This window comes from Actinia tenebrosa, unplaced genomic scaffold (genome assembly GCF_029948245.1).
Source record: "Actinia tenebrosa isolate PJP-AT-01 unplaced genomic scaffold, QUT_ActTen_1.0 PGA_scaffold0__85_contigs__length_37466705, whole genome shotgun sequence".
Classification (NCBI taxonomy): Eukaryota; Metazoa; Cnidaria; class Anthozoa; order Actiniaria; family Actiniidae; genus Actinia; species Actinia tenebrosa.
The window spans coordinates 26,192,347-26,205,674 of NW_028292569.1; the positions used below are offsets into that span (position 1 = coordinate 26,192,347).

Below are 13,328 nucleotides of genomic sequence, written 5' to 3' on the forward strand. Positions count from 1 at the left end.
GAAAAGTATAAAATAGAACAAGATTTTATAAATAAGTTAGTATCGGATAATCGAACCCTAATAGATGAAAACAATGAACTATATGAAAAACAGGAAGCACAGGTACAAATAAAGAGTAAACTAGAAAAACAGATTATAGAGCTACAATCTCGAAATGAAGAACTCGAAAATAAAAGAGAATCAATAGAGGAAAAATTACCATTAAGAGAACGTGTAAAACAAATAATAAAACGTCATGGTCTGACCGTTACTGGCATCGCTCTAGCAGTTGGTACTATCATCGGAGTCATCATCAATAGTTTAAAAAGTGGTCTATCTACTGTAGCAAAGGGTGTTGGAAACGGTTTGAAGACCATTGGTAAGAAACTAGGTCAGATATTACCAGGTATGGTTGGAGCTATTGCCTCTTTCATATTTAGAACAGCTGGGGAGGTTGTTGGCTTTCTTGCTAAGAATGCATGGCTCCTTATAGTAGCAGTCGTATTGTATATGGTAGAAAGGTATAAAAAGAAAAAATGAATATATATATTATAATGGTTCTATTGACAATAAAAAATACAAATTCTCCAAATGATTTTAGACAGTATATCGATTTCCCACTACAAAATGTTTCGAAAATATCATTAGTTTCTGTCGTCATAAACTTCACCAATAATTCAATACCTGATGAAATGAGTATATTATGTCAAGAAATAAGCAGTGATAGACTCTACAATGGAACGCAGTCAAAGTTACTTCTACTAATAAATAAAAGAAATGATAATCAGATAGTATTCGAAACAATACATAAGACATATATCGATTTAGCATGCAACATTTTACCACAATTAACAATATCAATCGTCGATAATAGTTTGCAGAAACTTACAAATATTCAGAGTACTTATCTAGATATCGAAATCATATAAATAAATAAATATAATACTATATTATATATACATGTCAAATCAAGATATAATAGAGGAAATCTATCCTAAGTTACCACAAAAGATACCAGAGAATGGAGGTAATTTCAGATTGCATAAAGTAAATATGGTTTCATCTCGATTAGGAGAAGAGCACAAGCATTATGAACATGTTAGAAAGAAGTATTCAAGATTGAGATCGCTTTTCCATGGGATGGCAATAACTACAGGAACTCTAAGCGGAATACTAACAGCTTCAGGAATCGGAACAAGTTTGACAGGTCCAGGTATTGTTGTTGGGGTACCTCTCAGTGCTGTTGGGGGTGTTCTAGGATTAGTTTCGGCTGGTTGTGGTGTCTTAACAAAAAAACTGACTAAGAAGATTAGTAAGCATGAAAAAACTATCCAACTAATAAAATCAAAGGAAAATAGCATAAACGATCTCATCTCAAAAGCATTACATAACGATCATATAGATGAGAAAGAATTCGAACTCATTATGAGTGAGTTAAATAAATATGAAAATCTAAAATCTAGTATCCGTCGTAAAAAAAAACGAAACTATTTTAAAAAACGATGTGGATGCGAACAAGTTGAGAGAGGAATTGAAAAAGGAGATTGTAAACCAACTCGTAAATCCAAAGAAATAACGATTTCCTTCAACAGAGACCCATTTGGTGGATATATGTATAAGATCAGATATGATAAAAATTTAAACGTATAAAAGTTTATCTCTTATATAAGATTATAATAGATGAATAAATTCCCAAAGGAGGTTATGCCTACTAATAAAACCTATCCAATTCCAGCTGTTGGACTATACGATAAAGCAGATGATGTTAATAAAATACTAAACCCCCTCAAAATATATGTAACACCTTCAAAAAGCTTCTCCGTTCCTCTCAACAATGTGTTTCAATTAACACCACCGACAGTACAAAATGTAAGCGATTACACTACATGGATCGAAGAACCAAATTTTAAATATTGGTCTCAACAGCTTAATTTCGCTTGCTGGTGTGCAACAAGTGGGTGTGGGATTAGCTATCATATCATAGAACCTGATACTCAAATAGGATCTATTCTAAGATTTCACGTAATATATACAATCAGATGTATTCTAAATGATCTCCAAGTTCCACTACCGTGGGATAACACATTCGTATGGTATGGTACTAGATACAATAAAAACGCATTAATGACATTATGTAACGAGTTCGGTATCGATTCATCCAACCCAGATTTCCGATTCAAAGGTAAATCCACAGAAAAAGATATGTTCAATTTCCATTATAGGAGTCCGTATAAAGATAGTTTGACAGCATATTATACATCAACCCACAAAGATCGGAGTCAATATAATTGGTTTATACCTCAGAAAGGTCATGGTATCACAAAAGCAGGATTGTCACGATTGAACCAAAGTATAGAAGCATTCGTTTATTGCGTTCTTGGTTCGCAGGTCAACACTAGATCGTCAATCATTGGTGATTCAGGTTCAGCCAAAGAAACTCAAGACGTATTCTTAAAACTTTTTCAAGACTCGATAATCGAAAAAGATATTTCTAAAAGCATGGATCCAAAGATATCAGCTTGCTATTCAAAAGGCAAAAGTAAAACTCGATTTAGCTATATCACCAGGTTGTTGGTTGTTACCATCTACTCTAGTCATAAATACTGAATCCACTATCGGGTACAATAATAAACTCCAAAGAGCAACAAATGATATGAATTTTGGTATAAATAATATTAATAATGATATCAAATCAATTGGGTTACCTAAGAATAATATGGGAGGTTCGAAGGTTAAATTACTCCCATCAGTCAAATAACGATAAACAAAAAACAAACAATATTAATAATTCTGGTAAAACAAATAATTTCAATAAATCAACTATCAAACCCAAACCATCATCAAAAAAACATGATACTAATCTTGCTGTTATTACAATTGGTGCTGCAGGTTTAGCGTGGTATATGTTTAGATAATATGTTAAGCTACATATAAGAATAAAAAATGTATGCTAATATATATGGTAATAACTAGCGATCTCAACTCAAATCAAATAATTGAAAAAATAGATAATAAACTCAACTTTTGGCGAGAATGGACGTATTTAGGACTTAGAAGTTCTATTAGGTATCCTGGTGCACTTACAGATGGGGATATTAACGGTTTTTGTATGCATGTGACACCAAACATCACATCTAGAATTTCGATCGTATCACTAGGTACTGATAATGATGGTGGGGGTTTGGATTCTAATTCTGATTTAAAATTCATACTACAATGTGTGTTCAACGATAATACTAAAATCGAAACTAATTTCTTTACTATGAACATATCGAATTATACAGATTTACAAATAAATGATAACTCAGGTATTACACATAATTACTCAATATTCGAAAAATATTATTTGAAAAATATCGATAATTACGAAAATATAAGATTAATTAATGTGGGTGTTCATCAAAGCTCTGGAACGATCAAGGGTAATGAGTTTAGTCTCGTGGTTAGTTACAAACAAAATTATTGAAAACTCTTACGATATCATGTCATCTAGTATGAAAATTATTCAAATTACATAATTGATTAATAAACCAATTATGTAAAAAAAATATATACTTCATTTCAATTATTTTTTATGCTTTTACATTTCTTCACTTCAACACCTTCTGGAATATCTTCAACATATTCGAATCTATATTTCTGCCCATCCTTCTTCGATTTACCGCTTTTAACACGATTCATACCTTCAGCACACATTTTAATTATACCACAGTTTATACCTATGTGTTTGTAACACGCGTACATACTATGATAATATGTTTCCTCATCTGATTCGAGGTTAACTGCTTTAATGACATGTCGATTTTTGTGATTGGTTCCAACGAAAGAATAATCTCTTTTTTCAGCAGATTTTTTACAATTCTGTTGTTGTGTTACTAGTTGTAAATTACACAAACGGTTATCTCGTCTATCATCATTAATATGATCTATTACTTTACCATCTTGGATTAGTTCATTATAACATTCCCAAATAAAACGATGTGTAAGATATAATTTTTGAGCTTTTTCTCCATTTTTCCTAACAGCTACTTGTAAATATCCTCTATTATTAATTATACCTTTCATAGGATTCCTTCTAACTATATTAATAACCTGTCCATCTTCACTAGCAGCATATCTATTATAAAATGGATGTATAATATACGATTTTCCATCGATGATAATTTTATTTTGTCTTTCTGTCATAATTTATGTATGTTTTATTTGTTTAAGCCAATTTCATTAATAATCTAGTATAACAACTTTACAAATCTTTAAACCTACTACCACCAATAATCTTCATTCAGATTCTGAGATATACTATATCTCCAAATTCATATTTTCAAATTCTGTTGGAAAATATTTAGAAATAAACTTTTTATCAGATGTAACTATTTTATACTTTTATATTTTCATCATATAATTCAAAATATAAATGCAATGTTAAACAACCAACTTTATACGTATTAATAACATTATTTGTCAATTTTATATGTGTACGTGTAAGTACGACCTCATCAGTATATTGTAAATCATCCATATATATATATTCTAAATATTCTAAATTATAAACAATATTATTCACATCAAAATCAAACACTTCATCTTTAATTCTAAAAATAGAATAATAAGATATAAAATCCGGTAATTTATAACCATTCTGCATTTGATCAACTACTATGTCTCCAACTTTCATTTTCTTTATAATATACTAAATACTTATTTCCTTAAGCCAATTTCATTAAACATCATATATAACTGTTTTATATTTCTTATTCTTATCATATAATTTATAATCTCTAAACAAAGCCTCCTTTTTCACTCTGTAAGTGTCAGTTACTTCATTTGTCAAACCAGTATAAGTATAAATATCCCTTGCCCCTCCTTCTAATGGGTATTCATGGGTATAAATAGGTTTTAGTTTATCTAATAGAACCGTCTTAGGAGTCTGTTTTTTGATCCGATAAAAATGATAATATTTGTTATAAAAATCTCGTTTTTTGACGACTATATCTCCAACTTTCATTTTCTTTCTAATATACTATATAGTTATTTCTTTAAGCCACTTTCATATATAATTATTTTCAATCTAGCATAGGAAATAAGTTTTTAACCTAGCATAGGAAATAAGTTTTTAACCTAGCATTGGAACCCTAGCATAGGAAACCTAGGATGTGAACCTAGCATAGGAAACCTAGGATGAAAAAGACATTTGAAAAAAATCTCAAATCAAGCGTAGTGAACCTAGGATTAAAATCTATGTTCAAATATGTTTCTAGTATATCAACAATAGGGTCGATTAATTACTTCGTAATTACCAATCTCTCGATCTATCGAATATCAAATCATCTCCGCAAATGCTCTAATGATAAAACCATATTGACTAATATTATCTTCAATAATATTAAAAACATTAATAAGGCAACCATCGGAGCTCCACTCCTCTTCCCACCAAGTTGCCTTGGAATTTTTAACACTCCTCCATCCCCTGCTCACCTGCGGCTGCGCTGCCGAGGAGCTAAATTCCAGCTTCGCTTGGTTACCCATTTTTTATTTCATTAATAATATCTAGGCAATATTTCAATCGGATGATATCAAGCCTAAAAACCAACTGCAAAATCAAAACATATATCCAAAGGCTAAATTGCGTCCGAATCGGCCAGTGCCTACTACTGGGTCAATGTTGTGCAGCTTGTTCATCAGCCAAGACCAATGAAAGAAGCAAGGAATCTAGAAAACGAAAAAGTGATGGTGAAATCCACATATTCCATAATGAGCGCTATTTTTCTGAAGATGACTGGAAAAAGAAATCAGAGATAATTAACAAGAAGCTAAAGGCAAGCAAAACCAGAGAAGCTCGGCTGGCAGAAAAATTTCAAGACCAACTGATTGACCTGGAATCGGATGACCACAATGATCTGGCATGGATTATGGATAATGAGAATAACAATATACCTGAAGACATGAAGACTCTATGGCATCAACAGATCGAGATAACACAAACTGCATCAAAAAATGGATATCGATGGCATCCAAAGTAAGTATTAATAAATTTAATACATCTCCAAAAAGTTGACCAAATCTGTAAATCATGGTTTTCATTCCCATCCTCATTTATGAACTTTGTTTCATTTGTGGAATATTTCCAGTGCAAGAAACCCTTTTCCCAGTCCCAAAATAGGCAAACCTCATCTCTTATCTACCCCATCAAGACAGTTTTTATTAAAATGATTTGCATACCATTGCAAAAAATATTTCCATTATTATGTTTTAATCTACAGGATCATCAAACTTTGTTTGGAATTATACTGTAAAAATCCCCATGTACTTGAGCCTCTGCGCAATGTTATGCACTTACCTAGTAACAGGTCAATAAGGTAAGCTTTCAGAAAAATACAGCCAGTTGATATCCATTGACAAGAAACCAAACAAAAAACACAAAGTTAATATATGCCTATCTATTACTGGAAGGTACTACAAGAACAAGTGTGAGCAGCAGTCTGGCTGGAACAAAAACATAGTGGAGTGGTGTTTAAAGGATGCTAGAGAAAGAAACCTGAGGGAATGTGATTACTGGGGTGGATTTGTCATAGATGAAATGAAGATAGAGGTAATGATCATATTATTATAAAATCTGATCAATTTATTGTCATCATTCAAATGTTATGCATAATATAGTAATCCATAACTGACAACTGACAGCTGTGGTCTACTTAAATATATAATTTGTTCAAGACAGAACAATATTGATTGACAACTATACATATCATAAAGTGAAGTAACTTAACCCATGAAATAAAAAAAAAGCTTATTATACATGTAGGCCTAATAGTGCAAACTTACACACACCAATGAACAATTAAGTTATGCTAGGATTATAATGTGTATTTAATCTATATATCATGCATTTAAGGGTTTGAGTGCATTCATTCTATGAAATTCAACTAGAAATATTATTAAATTTTTAACATATTATGCATTGTCAAACAAAATATCTACAATGCCTTTTATTTAATATATCACGAAAAGATATACATTATGTAAATTCAATCATGAACATATTGTTTTCTCTAAGGAAAACTTGGAAATGGTTATCAAAAATGGCAAGCATAGACTGGTTGGATTTGTTGACTTGGGAAACTTGCACGACGACATGCAAAGGCTATGCGGTAAGAATTAAACTGCAAAAAATGGTATCATTATATATAGCCTTATTATCATAGTTCATTATATCCATGCACATGTCAGGATTTTTTAATCATTATATTTTGTTAACCCCCTCACCAAACAACATTATTCCTCAAACAGAAATATTAGAAATGTGCACTATGAAAATTTCTGAATAATGCATCGACCTGACTCCTTGAATATTATACTTTCAGCACCTAGTGTTACTGTTGTGATAATTAACATCATTATTTACAGCAGCGAAGTTTACATACAAAGACTTAATCCTCTTATTTCACTTTCTGCTAGGAAAGACAGAGACATCCCTTGCCTCTCATGTGCTCCAATTTGTGTTTCTGAGTGACAACGGGTTTCGATTTCCTATTGCACAATTTCCTAGTCATGATTGCACTCCAAGTGATCTATTTGCAATCTTTTGGGAAGGAGTTGGAATGATGAAGGAGGCAGGATTTGTGTAAGTGAAAAATCATGCATCGATTGTAAGTGTTCATACTTTGGATTTCAGGGATTTTATTAATGCTGTTTCCCCTAAGCCTGCATCTTGTACTGTCTTATAATCACTTAACGTATGGATCTTGGGGTTACTGGTGTGGGGATGCAATTAAAAAACCCCAAGTAAATAAATATTCATATACTTTTTTAAATATCCTTAAAATTATCATATAACTGCAACAATAACTACTATATGTGAGACTATATAAATAGCCCAAAGTGCTATTTGGACTACTTACAAGGCTAATTTTGAAGTACCATGCGCTCTCTGTAAAACTAGCAAAAGCACCATAATATCAGATACAATTTTGTCTAAACTTAATAAGACTTGAAGGCAGCAGATACATAGGCTCTTGAGTACATGCATCCTGTGAAAGAAAACAAAGATATTACTAAAATTTCATATACAATTACATTAAAGTATAAAATTTACCTTTTTCCTTTGGAATAGAATATACTGGTGCATACTAGATGGGGCTGATGTAAACAGACGGTTCATACAGATGCACTTCCCCAACTATGACCCGTTAGCAAAACAGTTCGTGGCAAGTAATGTGCACACTGGTGGACCAATGGTATTTATAATGGACTGTAAGGTAATGACACATTTTTTCCTTAGATTTGCTAATACAAGATATATATCTAGCTTTAGTACAAATCCAATAACCAGCTGAGTCATGAACTATACACAGCTAAGCATAGTATGCCTACATGCAGCCAGCCCTCTTGTAATAATATTACCCCAGAAAAGTACCCCAGAAAAGATAATTGTGTTATATCTTTACTGGTATAATACGCATAATGGCTCACTGTGTGCTGGCATGGAAATCTCGATCACCTGTCACTTGTATATTACTTGTATATTCCAATTAGTTACATGGCATGGCATAAAGGCACATGTGTATAGCTATAGCTAAACACATGTTAAGCCATACAAATGTGCCTATACACATGTCCTATATTTGAATTATTATAAATGTATACCCGACAATCTTCAATATATATGATATAACTAATACCAGTATATAACTAATGCTGTACTTTTTTTAAAGCACAACATAAAAAAGATTCGCAATAATTTGCAGAAGAGCAATATTGAGGAAAAGCCAAGATGCCTAACTGTTGGAGGGAAAAAGATTCTTTGGGCACAGTTAGCTAGTGCATACAATTTTGACCAGGTTTCTACTTCCCTCCACATTCACGAGAGGCTTACAGAGCATCATTTCAACCTGGATGCAGCATCAAAGATGCGAAATCACCTTGCAGAAGAAGTTATGAATAAGTCAATGCTTTATCTAATGCAGGTAATAGCTGGATACTGTAATTAATTTAACCAGATCAAGTTACAGCTAATAATACACTGAACTTTAAAAATAAATAAAACAGAATTATGGACTGGTCATAAAGTATGACCAAGTTATTTTCGTGAGATCTTTACCTATTAGTTTAATTATTTTGGTTCTCCATTTTTCAGGCACATAAAAGGTTCTTGGACGATACAGGGAAAGACGGCTCTTCTATCGACGAGACAATTAAGTTACTTAGCCATACCAGTGAATTGATTGATTTTTTTTGCACTAGCAAACAAGCCCTCCACTCTATGTACGACAGCAGGATCAGAAAGTTGGATTCCTTTCTTTCTTATTTCTTGAGATGGAGAGCCGAAAGCAAAAACCAACCCAAGAATTTCATTTCGTCAAAGCTGTGGTTCGACTTGCAGAGCATGGTACATGGTTTCAAATCCATCGTTAAGATTAAGCTCACGAGATTTCCTGAGTCTGCAATCAAACCCTGGATTATAAATCAAGACGTAGTGGAAAATCATTTTTGCCAGGTCAGGGCTTGTAATGGGCAAAACAACAACCCAACCTATCGTTTACAAGAGTCGACCCAGAATTCCATTCGTCTTGGTCAAAATACGATAAGTCGCAAATCGAATGCAGGGTTGCGTTGAGTCAGGGCTGGCCCCTGGGGTAGGTGGGGGGGGGGGGGGGGTACTCCCCATATGGACTATACGGGGATGGTCCGCTGAACAGTGTATGGTTTTTCGAGCTTCTTGTCATGCAGGGTATGCAATTTCACTCAAGTTCCAACTTCTTCCTGAATTTCCTGTCATATTCAGGGATTCACAAGTTTGAGGTTTTTTTTGTCATAAACAGGGTACCCCTTTCAGAATCCCAGCAGAACACCCCTACTCAAATCCTGGCAGAGTCCCCCCCCACGGCAGCTAGACAGAAAAACGCTACTTTCCCGCTACTTTCACTATTGTTTTATTTAATTGAGTTTATCAAATGGAGCTGATCCTCGCAGTATATGAAGCAACTTCTGCAGCTGAAAATTGAAATACTCAGAAAAAATTCGGGATTTGAACATGTGCCCTGGCGAGTCATGTACCATGCTCTCTAAGCATCGAGCTACCAAGTCTTATAGAGTGCACGCACTAAAACCGTGAACATTAAATAGTACTAATTAGTACTATTTCATACAGAATCCTTTGTTTTCTATTGTTTAATTATCACTATTTAGTGATAGTAGTAATAGATCTTGTGCTGGCCTGACTTAAATTTTCAATAAAAGAAGCAATTACAATATATTAATCATACCTTAATCATTGCGGAGGATCGTTGGGAACGGGATTTTCCTTCCATCATTGTCGCTGCGTGAATTTATGGTATGTATTGCAGATATCAATTCTGCAACCATGAGAGATTTTTTGTGGTTGACCTTTACATGTTCTGCTCCATAAGCGCGGCAAAGCTTAAGTAGCTGCGCCTTCACGTACACTCGGGTCAAACCTTCTTTCCCAAACTTTGCCACGAACGAGGACAAGTTGTTGTGACTGTCGATCTTACCAGCGCTTCCATCACTAAGGATTTGGGCAAAAGGGGGGTGCTGTTTCTTCTGATCCGCAACCACAGTTCTTTGCAGAATTCGTTTACGGTGCTCACACGACTTCTTGATGCGGTAACTTCTTCTAAAGTCTCTGAGAAATTGGCATGCACCCATTCTCATATACCGCGTAATGATGCTGGTGTATATTTCCTGCGTTAATGCCTGAATATAATCATGAATAAAAGAGAAAAATCAATGTATGGGTAGGTTATGAGGTTAGATAAGTACTAAGTACTGCAAATAAAATAAGGTGGCTTTTTGTAATTCACATCTCTTGAAATTTCCGTCTGATATTTCTTTGCGTCCTTGGTTTAAGTTGCCCTTTTGATCATACAATTCGTAACCTACCTTTTTTTCCCCTGCAATACCCAGAAATATTTCTCTCCACCTTGACTCAATCTCCAGATCATTTTCGATAGCTAGAATTGCGGTGTCAATAAAACCTTCTTTATCCGCGTCTCGCTGCATTCTTGAGATGTTTATCAAATCAACCCTCTTCTGCTCTAATTCTCGTACAAAATCAAACGCCGCATCACAGATGTGAAGGAGGCCATGCTCTCTATATTGCCTATTTTCGGTAACGTCAAGCGTGCCGGGATATGCCGTATTTTCTTGGAGCCAAGAGTGCTGTACAACGACGTGTTCTTCAAGGAGTAGACACATCTGGTATGATGCTGTCATGGTTTCTTGCGTCGAAGAACTTGGAGAAAACATGTTGCTTCGAACATATTTTCTCCTTTTCTCGAGCTCCTTTCGGAATGCCCAACCTCCAACGTGACGAATCTTTGCAAGGCCTTCTGGAGGCATATCATCAACTCTAATGATAGTGATCTGCTCTAACTGGTGAGATTCCACAACTTTTGCGGCAAGCAGATGAACAAACATGGTAAATAAATCCATACAGAGAGTTGACCCAATAGAATAGTGCTCTTCTTGTAACTCATCGACCAAAAATACTGATCTCAATTCTCTCCTAAAATCAGCAGAATTTAGTAGCTCTATGTAAAAAAAATGAGTTGCATCTGTAAGTTCCTTCCTGGTATACAGTTCGTCGGGATTCTTCGCCAAATGGTTGACAAACATATTGAAAATCTTGATCCATTGTATTCTGGCGAAAAGATAAATCTGAGAATTGTTGGAGAGAATGCCGCGTATGGCACAGTTCTTTTTAGCAGCGAAATCTGTTAAAGGGTCAGTGACAATTTTCTTTTCAAGCAGCTCGTCGATTTGCAGTTCTTCTGGTAAAACAGCCATTTCGTTTTCATTATCTTCTAAACTAAGCAAAACGTTGTCTTGCAAATCTGCCACTACGGTTTCTTCCTCTTGCTCGAAAAATGAGCAAACGATTCCGTCGGGATACTTATCCATTGAAAGGCTTGAAAGATTCTCGGGCTCATCTACATGCTCCTCACAAAGTTCTTCACGTCTGTCGGACACCTGGAAAAACTCGAGACCAAGTTGCTGCTGTGTACAGCAACTGTGATTTTCAATCATTGCTATATTCTTGTCGCATACGCTGATAGCATCTCGTGGGGGAGGCAATAATTGTTTCGGGCTGAAATTACAAAGCTGTAACTGTTTTTCGTTGCGTACGCGTGAAACCGCGACATAAATTAAGCCTGGTACGAACTCTTTCGTACAGTGTACCACAGCAGCAGGCAGGGTCAATCCTTGTACCTTATGGCAAGTAGAGGCATAAAACAAAACTATAGGAAACTGGGTCCGGCTGCCGACCACAGCACCTTCTAGATTGCGCTTTTCCCATGTTTGACGCTTCAGTAAGATTTTACCCTTCGCGCCAAAATCAACTTCGAGCAAGCCGTTACTGACCATGAGGAATGTTCCTGGTGTTCCATTCTTCAGTTCATCGGTCAGGTTCCACACCAGCATGACCCTTGCGTTCTTCTTTAGCAAAAGTTTCTCTGAAGCAGGGCAACTAATTTTCTCGACTTTGCCAACATCTTCGCACTCGTATTGTATTAATTCCCCTGGCATTTCCGTAATAACCTTGAAGTTATGGAACTCAACTGAAAGTTTCTTGAAGTAGATATGGATGGTATTTTCCTCTACGATGGGCCTGTTTAAGGATTGTAGATAAAGGCTACTCTCAGCTGAACATTTACCAAGGCGAAGTTGCTGTATGGCTCTAACGAAAGGTTCATCTGCAGTCTCCTGACGTAATGGTTTTGACAACATAAAGCGGTGAGGAACTGCGACGTCAAATAATTTAGATCTAAACATAAAATCCCCAGCATCAAATATATTGGGTACAGGTCGCAACTGAAGAAATTCGCCCACTAAAATCATCTGCTTTCCACCGAATGGCTTACGATTTGAATCATCCTCCTCGTCGAGCTGTTTGTGGATCTTGTTCACGAGTTGAAAGATTCTTTTACTGGACATACCTGCCTCGTCCCAGATGATAACATCTGCAGCTTTAATCAGAGCCACCCGATGGGGCATCGACAAAGATCGAGATATAACCTTATGTGAAGGCATATCCGCTGTAAGGAGGCCATAGTACGAGTGTACGGTCTTGCGTTTTATAGTGCCATCGAAGACCGAAGATGAAATGCCGCTCGAACACACGACAACAACACATCGATCTAACCTTCTTAATCTTTGGACGATTGCATTTACAACAAAAGATTTTCCGGTGCCAGCTTGACCACTCAACAACAGGTTATGCCCTTCTTCAGCAGCGGTTAAAACTTGTAGTTGTTCACAAGTTATGAGCTTAAGATACAAAAATATTTAGCTTAAGTCTAAACTTGTCAACGCACGTGTTTCGGACAGCC

The 13,328-nt window shown here is 35.2% G+C and overlaps 3 protein-coding genes across 4 annotated transcripts; 2 read left to right on the plus strand and 1 right to left on the minus strand.

Annotated features, from left to right (window-relative positions):
• The first annotated feature begins 1,680 nt into the window (after nucleotides 1-1,680).
• LOC148913953 (uncharacterized) lies at nucleotides 1,681-2,870 on the plus strand. Its single transcript, XM_089026115.1, has one exon. The coding sequence runs from the start codon at nucleotides 1,684-1,686 to the stop codon at nucleotides 2,584-2,586; it is 903 nt and encodes a 300-aa protein (XP_088882241.1). The 5' UTR covers nucleotides 1,681-1,683; the 3' UTR covers nucleotides 2,587-2,870.
• A 2,480-nt stretch (nucleotides 2,871-5,350) lies between these two features.
• On the plus strand, nucleotides 5,351-9,633 carry LOC148913954 (uncharacterized). Its single transcript, XM_089037890.1, has 8 exons — nucleotides 5,351-5,995; nucleotides 6,240-6,335; nucleotides 6,430-6,568; nucleotides 7,034-7,127; nucleotides 7,435-7,600; nucleotides 8,090-8,234; nucleotides 8,691-8,942; nucleotides 9,113-9,633. The coding sequence occupies exons 1-8, from the start codon at nucleotides 5,547-5,549 to the stop codon at nucleotides 9,590-9,592; spliced, it is 1,821 nt and encodes a 606-aa protein (XP_088894016.1). The 5' UTR covers nucleotides 5,351-5,546; the 3' UTR covers nucleotides 9,593-9,633.
• Nucleotides 7,599-12,819, minus strand: LOC148913955 (uncharacterized). 2 transcript variants are annotated; one of them, XR_016121333.1, is made up of 3 exons: nucleotides 9,077-9,206; nucleotides 8,072-8,227; nucleotides 7,599-8,006 (listed from the first exon to the last, which is right to left on the minus strand). XR_016121333.1 is itself a non-coding variant. In XM_089037885.1 (3 exons), the coding sequence occupies exons 1-2, from the start codon at nucleotides 12,769-12,771 to the stop codon at nucleotides 10,243-10,245; spliced, it is 2,343 nt and encodes a 780-aa protein (XP_088894011.1). In that variant the 5' UTR covers nucleotides 12,772-12,819; the 3' UTR covers nucleotides 8,114-8,227; nucleotide 10,242. The 2 variants fall into 2 exon arrangements, 1 of the variants encoding a protein (XP_088894011.1); XM_089037885.1 differs by lacking the exons at nucleotides 7,599-8,006; nucleotides 9,077-9,206 and adding exons at nucleotides 10,242-10,692; nucleotides 10,879-12,819 and having other exon boundaries at nucleotides 8,114-8,227.
• Nucleotides 12,820-13,328: the final 509 nt, after the last annotated feature.

Excerpts from the sequence above, each read along its gene's own strand:
- LOC148913953 (XM_089026115.1), top strand. The coding sequence starts at position 1,684 with ATGCCTACTAATAAAACCTATCCAATTCCAGCTGTTGGACTATACGAT.
- LOC148913954 (XM_089037890.1), top strand. The coding sequence starts at position 5,547 with ATGATATCAAGCCTAAAAACCAACTGCAAAATCAAAACATATATCCAA. Across the intron at positions 8,235-8,690 it reads TATTTATAATGGACTGTAAG|CACAACATAAAAAAGATTCG; the intron begins GTAATGACACAT and ends CTTTTTTTAAAG. Across the intron at positions 8,943-9,112 it reads CAATGCTTTATCTAATGCAG|GCACATAAAAGGTTCTTGGA; the intron begins GTAATAGCTGGA and ends TCCATTTTTCAG.
- LOC148913955 (XM_089037885.1), bottom strand. The coding sequence starts at position 12,771 with ATGTTTAGATCTAAATTATTTGACGTCGCAGTTCCTCACCGCTTTATG. Across the intron at positions 10,693-10,878 it reads GTATTGCAGGGGAAAAAAAG|GCATTAACGCAGGAAATATA; the intron begins GTAGGTTACGAA and ends GATTATATTCAG.